At 40.3% G+C, this 20,330-nt stretch overlaps 1 protein-coding gene across 1 annotated transcript in view; it reads left to right on the top strand.

The window, feature by feature from the left end:
• Positions 1–20,330, top strand: part of PDZD8 (PDZ domain containing 8) — a gene marked incomplete at both ends in the record, with an annotated part of 90,907 nt that overhangs the window by 28,918 nt on the left and 41,659 nt on the right. The window contains one exon of the mRNA XM_080693625.1: positions 1,131–1,253. Coding sequence (XP_080549751.1) covers positions 1,131–1,253 — 123 coding nt within the window. The remainder of the gene's footprint in view (positions 1–1,130; positions 1,254–20,330) is intronic.

Raw genomic sequence — 20,330 nt, 5'->3', positions numbered from 1 at the left:
TGGCAGTTCTTTTCTAAAAATAGCTAAGAACAAGAACCCAGGACTCCATCTCATACCTTTACAGTGTGTAGGGTGAACTGAAAACTGTAGGGCCTCAAGTCCAGTTTTTCTTTCTTTTTTTTGTCTTTTGATTTAATGGAGAAGTATAAGTTGTGTTTCAAATTAAGTCTTTTTAAAATCTGCAGTTTAAGCTGGGCTTGGTGGAGAATGCCTGTAATCCCAGTACTTGGGAGGCTAAAACAGGAGGATTGTAGGTTCAAGGACAGCCTCAGCAAGTAGTGAAACTTTCATCAACCTAGTGAGACCCTGTTTCAGAATAAAAATTTAAAATAGGGCTGGGGGTGTAGTTCAGAGGTAGGAAGCTTCCTGTGTCCTATCCCCAGTACCAAAAATTAAGACCTTCAATTTAAAACTCAGTACAGGCAAATCTTTAAAAACAAGGGCATTCATGGTGAGCACATAAGTGCTCAGATATTCATGGGTAACTGAAATGTGGTGTACTTTGGACTTTGGAATCAGGCTACCTTGAATTCAGGTTTTCCACTCACTGTGTAAAGTTGGGGAAATTCTTTAACCTTTCAGAGCCTCATTCTTCATCTAGAAAAGGGAGCTAGCACTAGCACACCCCAGGTTGTAAGCATTAAATAAGATAATGCATGTGAAGTGCTTAGCTGCTGCCTGACAAATTCAAACATCTAGACAAATACCTTAGCTGCTATTGTTAATGATATCATTATCCTCATGATCATGTACTAATCTCTCTATTATTTCCATGGAACAGTACATTCCAATTTTGTCTTGTAATGTAGGAATAGTCTTACTCTCCAGTCCATAGAGTCTTTTCTGCCCTACCTAAACCTCAGGGCCTCCTGGCTGCCTCTGGATTTTCCTTTAGTTCACTGTGTCCTACCTTTTTAATGAGGGCAGACTCCAAAATGAGGATCTCTAGGTGCTCCAAAGAAGGCACCACTGGCTGCCAGTTTTGGGAGAGTGTGGCAAGCTTTGGTTTTATAAAAGCACATGCAATATTAGGTGTTTTGTGTGTTGTTAGATACTGGTAAGTTTTATTATTATGCATAAACTATGTTACTTACTACTTAGGAACTTAGATTTATCTTTATTTTTGTCAGGTTTAAGCCGTTTTTTCCATACCAGACCTTGCAAGGATTTGAAGAGGATGAAGAGCATATCCATATACAACAGTGGGCACTTACTGAAGGCCGTCTTAAAGTTACATTGTTAGAATGTAGCAGGTATGTTCTTTGTTTTGTCATTACTACACTATAGAAAGAAGATTGAAAATGTAGTTGTGCAGTATTTGTGTTTATTTCCCTTTTGTGTTGACTTACATTGTTTTATTTACCTGTAAATTCTTTAATTGTATATTTAGTAAAAGTAGTTCTTTCCAGCTTGCAAAAAGTAGAAACCATATTTTAGAAAGTGTTCTCAAGGGAGCATTTATTCTGCAGTATTCCCAAACTCTGTAGATATATGTAACATTTACTTGGGATATGTTTGTTTATTCTACATGTTGGAGATCTGTCCTAGCAAAATGTTTTTGAGAATTGGGATAAATGGAAATACCTAAGAAAGATGCATAACCATACCTCCAATTCTTTGGGATTTACAAATAATGTTGCTTGGCCTTGTTATTTTACTTTGCTACTGTAGTCTAAGCAGTATTCATATCTTGTTAGAACCATATAGTATATTATCTTTCTTACTTACCTCCGAACACTCTGGTTCCCAGTTTAGCATCTAGAATCATCTTTTCAAAATATGAATCTTATTGTCACTTTCCTACTTTAAAGCGATTTAATAGTTTGCCCACTATTCTTAGGATGGACCCAAATCCTCACCTTGACCCACTAGTCTCTTGTTCTTTCTCACCATCCTCTGCCCTGCCCCTCACTCATAGAACTTGGGCACATAGGCATTCCTGAGGAAAAGGATTAACAGGCCTCTTCTCTAAAGGGTCAGATAACAAATAATTAAGTACTGTGGTTCACATGGTCTCTGTTGCAGCTACCCAGCTTTGTCACATAGTGCAAAAGCAGCTTAGAAATAAGCAAATGGGAATGGGCATGGTTCATGTCAGTAAAACTTTGTTCATAAATTTAATTTTCACGTGTCATGAATGTTAAGCCAGGCATGGTGTTGCACACTTGTAATCCCAGTAGTTGGGAGGTGAGACAGGAGTATTGCCAGTTCCAAGGATAACCTTAACAAGTAGTGAGACTCTCATCAATATAGTGAAACTTTGGAATAGGGATGGGAGTATAGCTTGGAGGTTTGCCCCTGAGTTCATCCCCAGTACCAAAAACTATAAAAAAGGGAATAATGTTTTGTTTTTTTATTTTGGCACTGTGAATGGAATTACAAGGACTTCTTTTACAAAAAAAAATTAGACTTATTTTGTAAAAGAAACTATAGTATATAGTGAAATAGATGTAATAGGTACTGTGCTTGAAAGACCTGGTTCTCTTGCCTAAGTTGCTGGTGGGAATAGGGATGGAGTCGTGTCAGTTTACACTGTGACCACTAGTTTTGTTGTTTCCTTTGCTCGTTCTTCTACCTGCCTGTGATACCATTTACCTGAAGCCTTACTATAGGAATCAAAGACTGCATTATTCATTGATAAAGAATAGACAGATATTATTTAGGGCATGTTGAATTGAGACAGACATTACTAAAATGAACTTTAGAATTCATAGAATACTTGTAACTTTGTTTTAGTAAAGAAAAGAATAATAAATCTCTAAAAGGACACATGAGAAACCAGTAAAAATTCTCATGTGGTAAAGAGGGAACGGATCTGGGTTGATGATGATGGACAGGAGTTAAAGTGACAGCTACACTTTTTACTATAAACCAGAACTTTCTGATAGATCCTAAGTTTGTTGCATTCAGACTGAAAAGGTGATATTACTAAGCCTCATTTCAACTGTTGCTTTGTAGTGAATATAAATTCATCCTTTGTCGTCATCTCTGAAGCAGAATGTGACACTAGAGAAAATGTAAGAACAATTAATAGTGTTCCTATTTGGAGGAAGGACCAAAAGAAAAAAATGCTTATTATTTACATTTCAGAAACATTTTACTATAATTAGTGATATGAAAAAATTTGAAATAAATAGAATGATCAAACCTTTAAAACAATTAAATTAAGATATTTCTCTAGACCATTTATTTATAGAAAGGTTTTTTTTTTTTTTTTTTTTTTTTTGGCGATAGTGGGGATGGAACCCAGGGGCATTCTACTGCAGAGCTACACCCCCAGCCCTATTATTTTGAAACAGGGTCTCATGGGTTACAAAGGGCCTCATTAAAAAGTAGCTGAGGCAAACCCTGATCCTCCTCTCTCAGCTTCCCAAATGCTGGGATTCCAAACATGTGCCACCACTCCCAGCTTTATTTGTAGACAGAGTTGTTTTTAATTATTATGCTGTCATATATTAAAGTTACCTGAATTTTTTTTAACATTTAGGCATACATAGTCATATTTTTGCTGTTTGAATAAGACCTATTTATACCTTTCCAAGTTATTATGTTTTGTGAACACTTATGGTTAAGATTTTAGCTTAATATTTTTGTGAATGTTTATTTCTTAAGCTTTTTAGGTTTTTCCATTGAATCAAGTAAAATGAATATAAATAGTATTTTTTTCCCAAATTGATCTAATGAAATAAGATTTTCATCTTTCATTAACAAACATGGTTCTTTGTGAGGACTTCTTTTTACTTTTTAAACTATTTATTTTGAAATAATAAAATGGTTCTATGTGAGAACTCTTAAAATACATGTGTGTGTGTGTGTGTGTGTGTGTGTGTGTGTGTGTGTGTGTATGTGTGTGTGTGTGTTTTGTTTTTCAGTACTGGAGATTGAACCCAGAGGTATTCTACCTCTGAGCTACATCCCCAGCTCGATTTTTTGTTCTTTATTTTGAAAGAGGGTCTCACTGAGTTGTGGAGGGCCTCTTAAGTAGCTGAGGCTAGCCACGAACCTGCGATCCTCCTGTCTCAGCCTCCCAAGTACTTGGGATTACAAGCATGCGCCACCATGCCTGGCTTAAAATATTTTTAACTTTTTTTGAAATAGCTACAGAAATAGTTTCAGACGTAGTCTCTGTGAAGACTTGTATTCAACTTACCTGTTGTAAGATTTTTGAGAGTGAATCTTGCCAATGAGGAAACACATTAGAAATGTTAATAGAAAATATGCTGCTTTTTAAAACTGTTAGAGTTGTACAATTGGAAAGTTTATGCTTTGGAAGGACCCATGAAGCCGAAACAATACAGGCTTTGAGTCATTAGAAAGCACTGAGATCACATCCTAGCCTTACTATTGCATCATGAGGCAAGGTATGTGTCAGTAAAGCAGGTACAGGTGCTGTCTTGCTGGTAATTGTGATCCGACGAGTTACATAACTAAACCACAGTGCCAGCTACACAACAAACCTGCGTACATCTTCTAGTACACTGTAGTATTTATCAAGAAAAAAATCTGTAAACAAAACATATTTGGCTTGTGAGAATTTGAATTTTATTAATTTAAAAGGGTTTCACTGTAAAATGAGCCTCATTTCTATTTATCTGAAGTATAATTTTGAATTTGGAGGAAAAAAGCCGATTTTGTTTGTAAAAGTTGGTTCTAACACTTTGCCTTTGTCAATTATTTTTAAATCAATCATTCTGAACAGTTGCATGTTTGTTTGAATTGACTAAAGCTTTTTATCACAGATGAACTCAATTGCTCTATTTGCAGTACCATTATTAAGAGGCTGTATTATTTCACATAGTGCTGTAATTAAGATTAATACTTTTTAATTTATAGTCCATCCTTTATCTTAAAGGATTTAAGGTGTTTTGAAAAGAAAACATTTACCTATGCATAGTTAAATAAAAATTAGATAAAAACTATGTATTAAAGAGATCAATATTTGGCAGATTTGGCAACAAAGGAAACTTGATGGATTGCTTAGCTCTTATTACCATTTAGTTGACAAATAAAATTTGTATTTATCTTATAGCTTTTTTTTGTGTGTGTGGTACTGGGGGTGGAACCCAGAGGCTTTCTACCTCCGGACTATACTCCCAGACCTATTTTATATTTTATTTGGAAACAGGGTCTCACTAAGTTGCTGAGAGCTTCACTAAGTAGCTGAGGCTGGCTTTGAACCTGTGCGATCCTCCTGTCTCAGCCTCCCAAGAGCTGGGATTACAAGCATGTGCCACCATGCCCGGTGAATAACATGTTTTGAAACCTGTATACCTCATGAAATGGTTAAATCAAATTAACATATTACCTCACATGCACCTAATTCATATTTTCTGATAAACTATGCATGTTCTTTAGAAGAAATTTATGGCTTCACATTCTAAGGGGTTTGTCATATGGAGCTTTATGTAAAAACATCAAATAATATTCTGGATATATTTGTGGAGTGTTTATTATTCCAACCAGTTACATTATAAAAAAACAAATAAAGATTATTGTCAGTGAAGGCAAGACTGTAAAGTTTTGATGTGTGAGGGTACTGTACTCCAAAGGAGTAGAGTTAGAAGAGCCTATATTCACTTTAGGTAGAAAGAGATACTAATTAAGGTCAACTCTTCACTTAGTCACACTTATGATGTTCTAAAGCCTGTATTTTCTCAACAGCTTTTAGGGTGTTGTTTTGTTTTACTGGGTTCCAAAAATACTCTTTTTGTGGGAGGTACTGGAGATTGAACCGAAGAGCTTATTTATTTATTTAATTTATTTATTTATGGTACTGGGAATTGAAGTCAAGGGCATTCTACCTTTGAGCTACACTCACAGCCCTATTATATTTTTACTTTTGAAACAGGGTCTCACTAGGTTGATGAGAGTCTCTCTACTTGCTGAGGCTGTCCTCAAAAATGCGATTGCCCTATCTCAGGCTCCCAAATACTGAGTAATTACAAACAAGTACCACCATGCCTGCCCTTTTTTTTTTTTTTTTTTTTTTTTTTTGTGGTACTGAGGGTGGAACCCAGGGACTTTCTACCTCTGGGCTATACTCCCAGACCTATTTTATACTTTATTTGGAAACAGGGTCTCACTAAGTTGCTGAGAGCCTTACTAAATTGCTGAGGCTGGGTTCGAACCTGTACAATCCTCCTGTCTCAGCCTCCCAAGCACTGGGATTACAAGTGTGCGCCACCATGCCTGCTCCTATTTTTATTTTTTTAATTAATTAAAGAAAAAAAATTGTAGTACTGGAGTTTGAATGCAGGAACATCCTACCTCTGAGCTACACCCTCAGCCCTATTTTTTATTCCTTATTTTGAAACAAGTTCTCACTAAGTTGCAGAGGACCTCACTAAGTAGCTAGGCTGGCTATGAACCTGTGAGCCTCCTTTCTCAGTCTCCCAAGTACTGAGATTACAAGTGTATTCCACCACACCTGGCCTTATTTTTCATTTTTAAACTAGAGTCTTGCTAAGTTGCTGAAGCTGGCCTTGAAACTGCAATCCTCCTGTTTCAGCCTCGCAAGTTACTGGGATTACAGGTGTGTGCCACCACTCTGGCTCAAAAATATACTGTTAATAAAAGTTATTTAAATGTTAAATGTAATAAAACGAAGTGGTTGACATTCTCTCTTGCCGTATCTATCATCAGCTTTAACTTATCATGGGTTCCAGTTTTTCTTAGTGGTTATAATTTTTTAACTGTCCTTAGTATTTTAGTGCCTAAATTGTCCCCAGTTTGGCCAGTAGGAGTCCCTCAAGCTGGCACCTATATGCTTACGACATAATTTCATTTATTTTGAGAACTCTATTACTTTCTGCTCTAACAAGGTGTTACATGTTTATCTTGTATTATCTCTGCCATATTCTAGAATCAACTGTTTTTTAATAGCCTGAGTTTCTTTCAATAGAGAATAATCTTAGAACCAAGATTTGGGTGTTATATTCACTGTTACTTCATATATTTAGACTCCTTCCTTGGACAGAGGAAATACACTAATGTGTATATGCTATATACTTATAACACACATAGTTTACTTACACACACACACACACACACACACACACACACACACACACTCTTTAGAAATCAGATGAGTTCACCCAGTATATCCAGTTACAGTCCATCCTCATGGAGTTCTTTGTTGCCTTGGTTCTTTCCCCATTTTGTATTTCATGCTCCCAACAACATCAGTACTTTTTATTCATTTGCACAATCCTATATCTCAAATAGTTTCAGACTTGTTTTTTCAATGTAATACAAAACACATACTTGCTACAAGGAGTTCAGGATTAATTTCCAGTTCTTGCCTTATCCTACCCTCAGTTGATCAAACATGGCCAAGTACTAGGTTCATGTATTAGCTCTACAGACTTTGCATTCTGTTTCTGATAAGTGAAGTTTCCGATTTCTGTTCCCCAACCACCACCATTGTCTCGCAGCCTTAGCCCTGAGATAGGCTCAGGCTGGATAATGCCCTTAGACTAGAAAACCACAAGCTAGCAGTTTGTGCTCCTTCCAAATGCAATATTTGAGATTAAGTTTTAATCTCAAGGCAGGCTTCTATCTGCATTTAGGTTTTGATTATCTAAGTGTATTCAGTTTTTTTCCCCCCCAGTTTTTATCACTCATTCTGTGGGAGAGTTTCCCATAAACTGCAGTTATAATTTCACTGCTTTCACCTGGAGTCCTGGTCACCTGGTCTTGTTGTGGGTGTTGAAGTGTAGTGCTACTGATCCTTGTGCTTTTATAGGGGATGTAAGGAGACTCAAACTATCCTGTCACCCCTGGCATCTTTCACCATCTAGGAATAGTTGCACTTTGGTTTTTATAAGGCAAAAGGAAGTGTTTAATTATTAAACACTTTTTAATAATTTTTAACAATACCACCCGGTCTTGTTTCACATATCATGTGGAGCAATTTCAAGATGAAAGTTTGATAGAAGAAAGAAACAGGGATAGTCCTTTAAGTAGTATTACATCCATAGTTTATAGTGAAATGTTTAATTCTTCTGTAGGTAAGGTTTTTATTTTAATACCATAGATTTTTAAAAATCATTTATAAGAGCAGCGGGTTTATGTGTTGTAACCACAAAATATTTCTAGTTTTTATTTGATTTTGAACCCTCCACTTATTTTAGCATTATGTTTGATTAAATTTATTTGATTTGTTTTTGCCCAAGTAGTAACTTTTTATTTTTTAAAAGACCTATCCAAAGCAAATAAGGTTAAGTAATAAATCCTCCCCCTCATTGTAATATATTGTATTCCTTTTAATCTTAGCATTTATTTTGACTTTTTATGCAGTACTGGGGATTGAACCCAGAGGCATTCTACTTCTGAGCTATATACCCCCAGTCCAATTTTTTTTATTAATTTATTTTTTAAATTGGTGCATTGTAGTCATATATCAATCACATTGGAGTACAAGACTTGAGAGGATATACAAGCACACATCATCCAATTAGCCCTCCTCCAGCCCCCATCCCATCCCCTTCCCCTCCCTCCATCCCACGCTTCTTTGGTGATTTACTTTGATACATTTGTTTATGTACCTCCTGCGTTTTAAAGAGGCTCCGTCCTCCAGTATTACATACCCTCTGATTGGTCACATTAGTTGCTTCACTATAGGGCCCTTTCTATAGCTCAAACTCTTCCTGTTGCCCTTTTCCTCCTAGTTATTGCTGATTAAGAGAAGCGTCTGATTTATATTTTCTGCGATATTTCTCTGTGCATGCTGCGTTGCAAGTACCGATCCCACTCTTGATGGTCCCAGTAGTGGCCTGGCTACTCAGTGGACTGATCCAGACCTCGCTGGCTCAAGCAGCGGCCTTGCCTCATGGGAGGCCCCAGTTCTGGTCTCACTGGCCCCTACACCGGTCTAACCCCTAAACTGGCTTTGGTCCCGGCCTTGGAGGCCGCAGGAGTGAACTTGCCTCACGCCAGGCTCCGATGCTGGCCATTGGCCCCTGCACCGGCCTAACCCCTTGGCAGGATTCCAATCCCGGCCTCGGAGGCCCCGGCACCGGCCTAGCCTCACGGCAGGCTCCAATGCCGGCCTCGTTGGCCCCAGCACCGGCCTAACCCCCATCTGGCGTGCCCCGCGCGGGACCCCCGCCCAGAACCTAGTGTCTTACTGGGCCCGGTTTCTCCAGGGGTCTGGCGTGCTATTCGGCCCGGGGCCCAGGGTCCTGCGACCCGGGCCCTGGTTGGTATGTGCCGCGCGCGACCCCCGCCCAGAACCCAGCATCTTACTGGGCCAGTTTCTCCAGGGGTCTGGTGTGCTACGCGCAGTTCGGCCTGGGGCCCAGAGTCCCGTGACCCGGGCCCCATCTGGCGTGCCTCGCGCGAGACCCATGCCCAGAACCCAGTGTCTTACTAGGCCCGGTTTCTCCAGGGGTCTGGCGTGCTATGCGCAGTTCGGCCTGGGGCCCAGAGTCCTGCAACCCGGGCCCCAGCTGGTGTGCTTTGCGCGCGACCCCTGCCCAGAACCCAGCGTCTTACTGGGCCCGGTTTCTCCAGGGGTCTTTCGTGCTACTTGCAGTTCGGCCTGGGGCCTTTTTTTTTTTTTTTTTTTTTTTTTTTTTGCTGGTCTGGGGATGGAACCCAGGGGCATTTGACCTTTGAGCTATAGCCCCTGCCCTATTTTTTATTCTTTATTTTGAAACTGAGTCTCACTGAGTTGTAGAGGGCCTCACTGAGTAGCTGAGGCTGTCCACAAACTGCAGTCCTTGGGTCTCAGCCTCCCAAATGCTGGGATTACAAGTGTGCGCCACCATGCCCAGCTTATTTTTTTTTTATTCTTTATTTTGAAATAGGATCTCATTAGGTTGTGGAAGGCCTCACTAAGTAGCTGAGGCTGGCCTTGAACCTGCAATCCGCCTGTCTTAGTCTCCCAAGTACTGGGATTCCAAGCATGCATCGCTATACCTGGCTGACATTTTCATTTAAAAAGGGAAAACTCTAAAGGTATTTAAGGGCACAATGCTACAAGTAGTTCTGTTGTTATTAACGGCATGTATTTGTTAACCACATTATGTAGTCACCATATCGGGTACTTTGCATTTATCATTGTAGCTCTTAGAGCATCTTCGTCAGATTAGTAGATATATATCCATTTTACAGATGGACTGAGATCCACAGGGTACTTACTTAAGGTCACATAGCTGGAATTTGGATCTATGTTTGACTCTAAACTCTTTTGCTCAGCTTCTGTTATCTTACTATCTTACCTTCCCTATCTTTTATTTTTATTTTTATCATATTGAAAACTTATTTTTGTCCTGAAAACTTGATATTATATTAGAAGAACATAAGTTTTGGAAATTTCTGGGTAAATCATTATTTTTAAAGCAAAGTGCCTTTTTAAGATCTTGGAATTTATAAATTTGTAGTAAGAATGAAGTATGTAGAAGAAGGATGAAAATCTATTTTCCTTCATACAGGAGGGAGAGATAAGAGGAAATTCACTCAAACATGAGGCATTTAAATTTGTGTAAAGGAAAACTTCCACTTAGAGTTAATATTGTTGGAAACTTTAAGGAATTACCTGGTTTGAGTGCTCAGTATTATTCCTAGAAGTCTTTAAAGTTCTATGATTCCAGACGAACCAAGTCTTATAGACGTCTTGAGACTATGATTGTATTTATGGTTATTTAAATTCCTCTGGGCTGTTATAAAAAATAAAATTGAGTGGTGTTTTTCTTTAGTTTTTATATGATTCTCTAGGGCATAAAGATTCTTCCCTATAATTGGGTTGCTTTTGACTAGTTGCAAACTTGTCAGAAGAATCCACATTTGGAATTCATCTGTCCACATTTGGGTAGGTTCTTCCCCCTTTTTTCCCCTAGTTATAGTGTTAGAAAATAGTCTTGATTCTTTTGGATGTGTGTGCTTCCACTCTATTTCATATAAAAAATGCAACAATTTTAATTCTTCTGATGCCTGAATTTTAAGAATTTAAGAAAATTAGGAAACCAGATGATATAAAACCAATGCTGTTTTTTTTTTTTTAAATCATATTAGGGATTGCGCTTAGAGGCATTCTACTTCTCATCTATACCCTCAGCCTTATTCTTATTCTTATTCTTATTAATTATTTTGTGGTACTGGGGTTCCGAACTGGAAGCCCTTCTACCTCCGGGCTACACTCCCAGACCTATTTTATACTTTTATTTGGAAACAGGGTCACTTAAGCCAGTGATACTGGCTTCGAACCTGCGAGATCCTCCTGTCTCTGCCTCCCAAGCGCAGGGATTACAAGCATGTGCCACCAGCCCGGCCCCCTATTTTATTATTTATTTATTTATTTATTTATTTATTTATTTATTTAATGGTACTGGGGGTGGAACATAGCGGCTTTTCTACCTTCGGGATATACTTCCAGACCTATTTTATATTTTATTTGGAAACAGGGTCTCACTAAGTTGCTGAGAGCCTCACTAAGTAGATGAGGCTGGCTTCGAACCCATATGATCCTCTTGTCTCAGGCCTCCCAAGTGCTGGGATTACAAGCATGTGCCACCACGCCCAGCTTTTATGATATTATTTTGAAGCAGGATCTCATTAAGTTGCAGAGAGCCTCACAAGGTTGCTGAGGCTGACCATGAACCTGTGATCCTCCTATATCAGCCTCCCAACTACTAGAAATTCAGGCATGTGTCACCATGCCCACCTCAATATCCTGTTTTAAAATGTCAGACTCTAAAAATTTTTTAATGTTATACTAACCTACTAATGTTTAATACCTTCCACAAAAATGAGCTATAAAATGAACTGTGGTCAGAAAATAACAATTCGGAAGAGTATTGTATCTTTGAATGTTCCCTTTCTTTGTATCATTATGCCATAATTGTCAATCAGTGTTTTTAATGTTATTTGCAAATAAGACTCATAATTCTAGCCAAAAGATAATTGCCTTCTTTTCTTCTCCTGTCAAAATATATTCAACTCATTTTTCTTAATTTTTGTAATCCAGACTCTTCATTCATTAGCTGTGTGATGTTTGACATTTTTTGCAACCTCTCTATGACCATTTTATAAGTTGTAAATCAAGGGTAACAATTTTATCTATTTCATAGAGTAATTGTGAAAATTTCGTGAGAGGATAAATCTGAAGGTCTTAGCACTACCCTACGGTAAATTTCAGCTACTACTGCTGTGCCCACTATCACCACTTTCAGTCATTCTACTACCAGCAGTAGTGAAAAGATGTACTCTGATGAATACAAAAAGTGAAGTCTAGTCCTGCCCTCTTGAAATGTAAAATTGTAATTGAGCCAACAGACAAAAACAAATGCCTAAACCGGTTTGTCTGAGTTGATTGGAAGCTTAGGTAATAAGTAATATGGGAAATTAGTGCAAGAGTTTTATTTAATTGAGGCTGCTGTGGAGCACTTTGTGGAAAAGAAACGGGGTAGATTTTAGGTATTTGGAAAAAGTTAGTTTGATAAAAAGAGTTGTAAAATATTTTTAAGGACCTGTCTGAATCAGGTACAGCAGTTTCATGTGAGAAATTAGGGCCATATTTGCTGGCAAAAGAATTTAGATTGTAATCTTAGTTATTTAAGGGGACATTAAGAAACACCTACTCACAGAAGATTTTTATAAAGTGGATTTTGTAAACAGCAAGTGAAATTACAGACATACCTGATTTAAAAAAAAAAAATCTGAAATTCTAAACACTTCTGGTCCCAAGCAATAGATACCCAATGTGTACACCTAACAATTGGACCAGTCAGTATCAATGCAAAAAATTACATTTTCTAAGAGTTTTTTCCACACATACATAATCAAGACTTTTGGATAGAGTAAAATATTGTTTTGTGTGCTTTAAATTTTCATTGTTAAAAATGTTCAATATTAAATACTTGAGATCTTATCTTTTAGTATTTTTAATGATTTCTGTTTGGAATTTATTTTGTCTTAAGGTACATCTCTTTTAATATGCTTTGTTTTCAAATTGTGGTATCAGGTAAAGATCATGCTTACATTTAATAAAAGTGTGTATAATCTTGGCACAATTGTATATTGATTCATAATAATAGTGAACTATTTGTCTGTTTATTTTTGGTACTGGGGATTGAACCCAGAGGCTTCCTACCTCAAAGCTACATCCCCAGCCCAGTTTTATTTCTTTTTCTTTCCTTCTCTCTTCTCTTCTCTTCTCTCTCTCTCTCTCTCTTTTTTTTTTTTTGGTGGTGGTGGTGGTACTGGGGATGGAATCCAGGGGCCTTCTACCTCTGGGTTACACTCCCAGACCTATTTTATATTTTTTAATATAGAAACAGGGTCTCTTAAGCCAGTGGAGGCTGGTTTCAAACCTGTGGGATCCTCCTGTCTCAGCCTCCCAAGTGCAAGGATTACAAGTGTACGCCACCACGCCCAGCTCCAATTTTATTTCTTATTTGTAAATACGGTCTCACTGGATGCTGAGAGCCTCACTAAATTGCCAAATCTAGCTTTGAACCCGTGATCCTCCTGTCTCAGTCTCCTAGGTACTAGAATTATAGGCATGAGCCACCATAAGCCACCATGCCTGGCTGTAAACCATTTATTATTACATCTTTTTAACATGTCTTTGAAACTTGTTACCTTATCATGGAAAAATGATTAGTGTTATAATCATTCATTGTTTTCTTTGAATAGTTTTATTGAAAAATAATTCCTTTGGCATACAGTTAATCCATTTAAAGTGTAAAATTTACTGTTTTTCTACTTATTTGTAGAAAAATGGAATTAAATCCCTACCTCTTATCTTTCACAAGAGTCAACTGACAATGGATCAGAGAGAGAGAGAGAAAATAAGACCAGAGACTGAAGTTACTAGAAGAGGGCATAGGTTCAACACTCCAACATACAGAAATAGAAACTTCCCCAATAAGACCTCCAAAGCTCAGGAAATTAAAACAAGAATTAATAAATGGTATGGCATTAAACTAAAAAGTTTCCATTCATCAAAAGAAACTATCAAGAGAGAACCTACAGAATGGGAGATCTTTACCAGCTATTCCACTGAGAGAGGACTAATATCTAGAATATACAAAGTACTTAAAAGTCTTAACAACTCAATCAAAAATGAGCAATTGAAAAAGATACTTCACAAAAGAAATGCTAATAGCCAATACATAAATGAATAAATAAGTGAAAAGGTGTTAAATTTCATTAGCAATCAGGGAGATGCAAATAAAAACAACACCGAAATTTCATCTAACCCCAATCAGAATGGCACTCTTCAAGAAGTCAAACAATAATAAATGCTGGCAAGGATGTAGAGAAATGGGAACTCTTCTACACTGTTGGTGGGATTGCAAATGAGGGCAGCTGCTTTGGAGATTAGGGTTTATAATCCTCAGAAAACTGGGAATGGAACCACCTTATGATCCAGTGGCTCCACTCCTGAGTAACTTTCCAAAGAGACTAAAATAAAAATATTACAGTAATACATGTATACCCATGTTTGTAGCAGCACATTTATAAGAGCCATTATTAGTAAATAATGAATAGCCTATACTCACTTTGGGTAGAAAGAGATACTAAGTAAGCTTGAACCTGGGAGTTCAGCTTCTACCACTGAGTTATAGTCCTCACCTTTATTTTTCATTTTGAAACAGAATTTCAGTAAGTTACTGCCCATGAGCCTGGAACCTGGGATCCTCCTTGCTCAATTTCCCAAGTACTAGGATTAAAGGTGTGTGCCACCATGCTGGGCTTATGGGTTGGTTTTAAAGAAGTCTTACTCAAAAACAGCCGTGCTCAATTGTCTATGTATTGTTTATGTCAGCTTCTGAACCAAGACAGTGGAACTGTGTAGTTTTATTAGTGATTGTCCTGGAAAGCCAAAGAATTATAAATGGTTCTAGCAAGATATGAATACTGAATAGGAAATAGGAAAATGGATGGACTTGGAGAACATTATAAGTGAGATTAGCAAGTCACAGAAAATGAAGGGTCATATGTTTTCTCTCATGTGTGGAAGGTAGGAAGTAATCAGGATACCAGAGGGACTTCAGATAATGGAGATTCGAGAATCTCCAGTGGAGCGAGGGGAAGGGTGGGGGAGTGAGAGGGAGAATTAATGAAGGACTCACTTCCATTGACCTTATGTACATATGTGAGAATACCCATGCCAGTCTCAACATTGTGTGTGAGGAAGCGGGGGAAGTAGGAAGGATAGGCGAAAGCCCCCGAGTTCTGTGTGCAAGCTTGTCATCATCATTTTTAACCACATTAGGATGTGAGACTATAGTGCACCAAAAAAAGTCTTAGTTTTTTTTTTTAATTTACTGTTTTTTTTTTAACTCTATTTGTAGGGTTATGTAGCCATCATCAAAATCTAATTTTAGAACATTTTTATTCTTCCCAAAGAAATCTTATACCCATTTGCAATCAATCCCATTCTCCTCTAGTTCTTCTTATCCCTAAATAATCACTTGTCAGAAAACAAAATTACAACCAATTTAGTGTACATACAATTGGATTTTATTTGCAATTTATGAATTGGAGCAGCATCCATTCTACAAAGCAGTAACTAGCATTCATTTTACAAAATGGCAGATAGCTCCCGCTGGGCAATAGTACAACAGTAGGTTTTATTTTTATTTATTTATTTTATTTATTTATTTTTAATTGGTGCATTGTAATCATATATCACATTGGAGTACATAACTTGAGAGGATATATAAGCACACATCATCCAATTAGCCCTCATCCAGCCCCCATCCCATTCCCTCCCCCTCCCTCGATCCCATGCTTGTTTGGTGATTAACTTTGATACAATTTGTTTATGTACCTCCTGCATTTTAAAGAGGCTCCATCCTCCCCTATTCCATACCCTCTGATTGGTCACCTTAATTGCTTCACTATAGGGCCCTTTCTATAGCTCGACCTCTTCCTGTTGCCCCTTTCCTCCTAGTTTTTGCAGATTAGGGGAAGCATCTGATTTTTATTTTATTTTATTTCTCTGTGCATGCCACGTTGCAAGTACCGATTCCACTCTTGACGGCCCCATTAGTGGCCTGGCTACCCAGTGGACTGATCCAAACCTCGCTGGCTCAAGCAACAGCCTTGCCTCATGGGAGGCCCCGATTTTGGACTCGCTGGCCACGACACCAGCCTAACCCCTCAGCTGGCTCCGATCCCGACCTCAGAGACCCCAGCACTGGCCTTGCCTCACGGCAGGCTCCAATGACGGCCTCGCTGGCCCAGCCCTGGTCTAACCCTTCGGCAGGCTCCAATCCGGCCTCTGAGGCCTCAGTAGCGGCCTTGCCTCACGGAAGGCTCTGATGCCGGCTGCTGGTCCCGGCACCGGCCTAACCCCTCGTCAGGTTCCGATCCCGGCCTCGGAGGCCTCAGCACCGGCCTTGCCTCACGGCAGGCTCCAATGCCAACCATTGGCCCCAGCACTGGCCTAACCCCTTGGCAGGTTCTTATCCCGGCCTCGGAGGCCCCAGCACCATCCTTGCCTTACGGCAGGCTCCAATGCTGGCCTCGCTGGCCCCAGCACTGGCCTAAACCCTCGGCCTGCTCCAATCCCGGCCTCAGAGGCCTCAGTAGCGGCCTTGCCTCATGGAAGGCTCTGATGCCAGCCACTGGCTCCGGCACCGGCCTAATCATTCGGCAGGCTCCACTCCCGGCCTCGGAGGCCGCAGCACCGGCCTTGCCTCATGGTGAGCTCCCATCCCGGCATCGGAGGCCTCAGTAGCAGCCTTGCCTCATGGCAGGCTCCGATGCCAGCCATTGGCCCCGGCACCGGCCTAACCCCTCAGCAGGCTCCGATCCCGGCCTTAAGGCCCCAGCACGGGCCTTGCCTCACGGCAGGCTCCGATACCGGCCTCATGGGCCCCAGCACCAGTCTAACCCCTCGGCAGGCTCTGATGCTGGCCATTGGCCCCAGCACCGGCCTAACCCCTTGGCAGGCTCTGATCCCAGCCTCGGAGGCCTCAGTAGCGGCCTTGCCTCACGGCAGGCTCCGATGCTGGCCATTGGCTCCGGCACCAGCCTAATCCCTCATCAGGCTCTTATCCTGGTCTCGGAGGCCCCAGCACCGGCCTTGCCTCGCGGCAGCCTCCAATCCCAACCTCACTGGCCCCAGCACAGGCCTAACCCCTTGACAGGCTCCAATCTCGGCCTCGAAGGCCTCAGTAGCGGCCTTGCCTCACAAAAGGCTCCGATGCCGGCCGCTGGCCCTGGCACCGGCCTAACCTCTCAGCAGGCTCCGATCCCGGCCTCGGAGGCCCCAGCACCCGCCTTGCCTCACGGCAGGCTCTGATGCTGGCCTAACCCCTCGGCAGGCTCCAATCCAGGTCTCGGAGGCTCCAGCACCGGCCTTTCCTCATGGTGAGCTCTGATCCTGGCCTTGCTGGCCCTGGCACCGGCCTAACCCCTCGGCAGGCTCCGATCCCGGCCTTGAAGGCCCCAGCACCGGCCTTGCCTCACTGCAGGCTCCGATCCTGGCCTCACTGGCCCCAGCATCGGCCTAACCCCTCGGCAGGCTCCAATCTCGGCCTCGGAGGCCCCAGTAGTGGCCTTGCCTCACAGCAGGCTCCAATCCCAGCTTTGATGTGTCCGTCGCCGGCCTCCCCCCTCGGCAGGCTCCAATCCGAGCACCCTCTTCGCCCAACCAATTGTCCCACATTCTCGAGGGTGCGTGGTGGTAACATTCTGCCTCTGGGGTTATTATTTCAAAGGTTCCAGGTGTAATGCATCAGATCTCTGCCTCCCCTGAGTACTGGCCACTGCCATTGCCACTGCATTTCAAATCCTTCCCAGGCTCTTTTTTCCACTCTGAATGTTGTCCAGTGTTCCTAAGCATGCGTGACGGTAGCATTCGACATTTGGTGTAATTTCTCCAAAAAAATAAGGTTGGTAGGATCCCATTTCTGTTTCTCCTGAATACAAGTCTCCACCGCCATCGCGCAGACCTCTTTCAACACCGCCTTTCTCCTTGGTCTCCTCTAAACTCTCTCCAGTGTCCTAGCATCTGCCACAGCTTTCTTAACCCCTCTCGATATTTTTCCTTTTCCTTTTTCTTTTCCTCTTTTTTTTTTTTTTTTTAATAAGAGAAGACAGTATATGTGGTTTGAGGAGGTAGTGGGATCAGGCACTCAGTAACTGTGACCTGGTCAGTTTCCCCATGGGTCCAGCGTGCTCTGCACTACTCCGCCTGGGGCCCAGAGTCCTGCAACCCGGGCCCCGGCTGTTCCAGGGTCCAGCATGCCCCGCCCGACCCCTGCCCGGGACCCAGCGTCTTACTGTGCCCGGCTTCTCCAGGGGTCTGGTGTGCTACGTGTGGTCCGGACCAGGGCCCAGAGTCCTGCGACCCGGGCCCCAGCTGGCGTGCCCCGCCCGACCCCCGCCCGGGACCCAGCGTCTTACTGTGCCCGGCTTCTCCAGGAGTCTGGCATGCTACGTGCGGTCTGGCCTGGGGCCCAGAGTCCCGTGACCCGGCCCCGGCTGACGTGCCCCACCCGACCCCCGCCCGGGACCCAGGGTACTGGGCCCGGTTTCTCCAGGAGTCTAACAGTAGGTTTTATAAGGTGTGAATAAGGAAACAGAATAATAATTTTAAAAATAGCTGATTGGTTAAAAACAGGTTACTTTAGGTTGCTTTTTGTAAAAGAAAAGGACCTTATTACACTGACTCAGGTAGGCTGATGTCTACTGATTTTTTTGGGTGGGGGATAACTTAGGGGAACCTATCTGCTTCCTTAAATTTTTAATTTGATTTTGTGGCATTTAACATGACTGACTTCATTTCGGTTTGGTCGTTTCTGTTGGGTCCTATTTTAGGAATTCAATTCAAAACAATGGTTTCTCATAAGTTTTGTTTTACATAGTAATCTACTTTCTGCCTCTATAAGTTTTCATATACCAAATATTTCATATAAGCAGTCATATGTGTTCTTGTGTTCACCTTTTTTGATTTATACGTTATAAAGATACATCCAATTTGGAGTAAATTCTAGTACTTTATTTTACTTTATTACCAAATAATATTTGATTTTAGGAATGTGGCACATTTTATTTCATTTATTTCTCACTTGACGGGCGTTTGAGTTGTTAACACTTTGAAACTACTATGAATAATGTTTCTGCTAACATTCGTATGCACATTTTTACGTGTATATATGCTTTTATTTCTTTTGGCTGTATACCTAGGAGTGGAATTGCAGGGTCATATATAACTCAGTATTAACTTTCTAAGCAACTGCCAAACTGTTTTCCAAAGTGACGACACAGCGTTACTTTCCCTTCAGCAATGTGTGAGGATTCTCATTTCTCCATATCCTTACCAAAACTCACTGCCTGTTTTATTATATTCATTCTAGTGGATATAAAGTTGTTTTGGTTTGTATTGCCATGATGGCAAGCATCTTTTCATGTACTTACCAGTCATTTTTATGTCTTTGAAGAAATACCTATTCATTACTGTAGTCTACTTTAAAATTAGGATATTTGACTTTTTATTGTGAATTGCAAGAGTTCTTTATTTTTTCTGGATTCTAGACCCTTATCAAATACATTACTTAGAAATTTTGCTCTCAATCTGTGGATTGTCTTTTCATTTGCATGATGCTGCCCTTTGAAGTACAAAGCATTTTAATTGTGATGAAATCTAATTTTTCTTTTTTTCCTATGGTGCTTTTGGGGTCATATCTAATAAGCCATTGCCTAGTCCAAGGTAAAAAGGATTTGAATTTATGTTTTCTCTTACATTTAGGTTTGTGGTCATTTTGCATCAATTTTTTGTTGCACTTTGTATTATTATTTTTAAAAAACATTTTTAAAGCACTACAAATACATGAAATACCTTATGATTTCAGGGAAAAGTCCTGATAATTTCTTTTTCTTGTTCCTGACTTCTGAGTGTTAATATCTGGTACATAGCCTTCCCTCATGATAGCAAAGGCCCTGAGGTAGTTTACTCTTTGAACAGATGATGGCAGCAGAGCCTTGGTGAATGAAAATTCTAGTTATTATAAAGTTAGTATTTTTAAATTATAAATCCTCTTAATGTATTTGGCATGCCTTATTTGGTTATTAGCACAATATTTAAAGTTCCTTTTAAGAGTTGTTAAGAAAATTTTTTCATTAGTTTATTAATACTTCACTATAACTGTGAAGGCCAATTTGTAAGTTTGGACAGTATTTGTTTTGAGATCTCCAAATTCAAGACACAATTTTCTCAGATTTTCCTAATATAGATTATGTACTTCAATTATCTCAGTCCTACCCATGATCTTCATTTCTATATAAAGTAATAGAGTAATAGTCAAAATGTTAATTAATGCTAAAGCTATTCTCAAACTTATTCCTGAAACAAATTAGGAGATTTCTGT

This window comes from Muscardinus avellanarius (assembly GCF_963383645.1).
Source record: "Muscardinus avellanarius genome assembly, chromosome: 4".
Taxonomy (NCBI): Eukaryota; Metazoa; Chordata; class Mammalia; order Rodentia; family Gliridae; genus Muscardinus; species Muscardinus avellanarius.
Note: the sequence above shows the minus strand (reverse complement) of the source record. Positions and strands in the feature narration are given on the sequence as shown.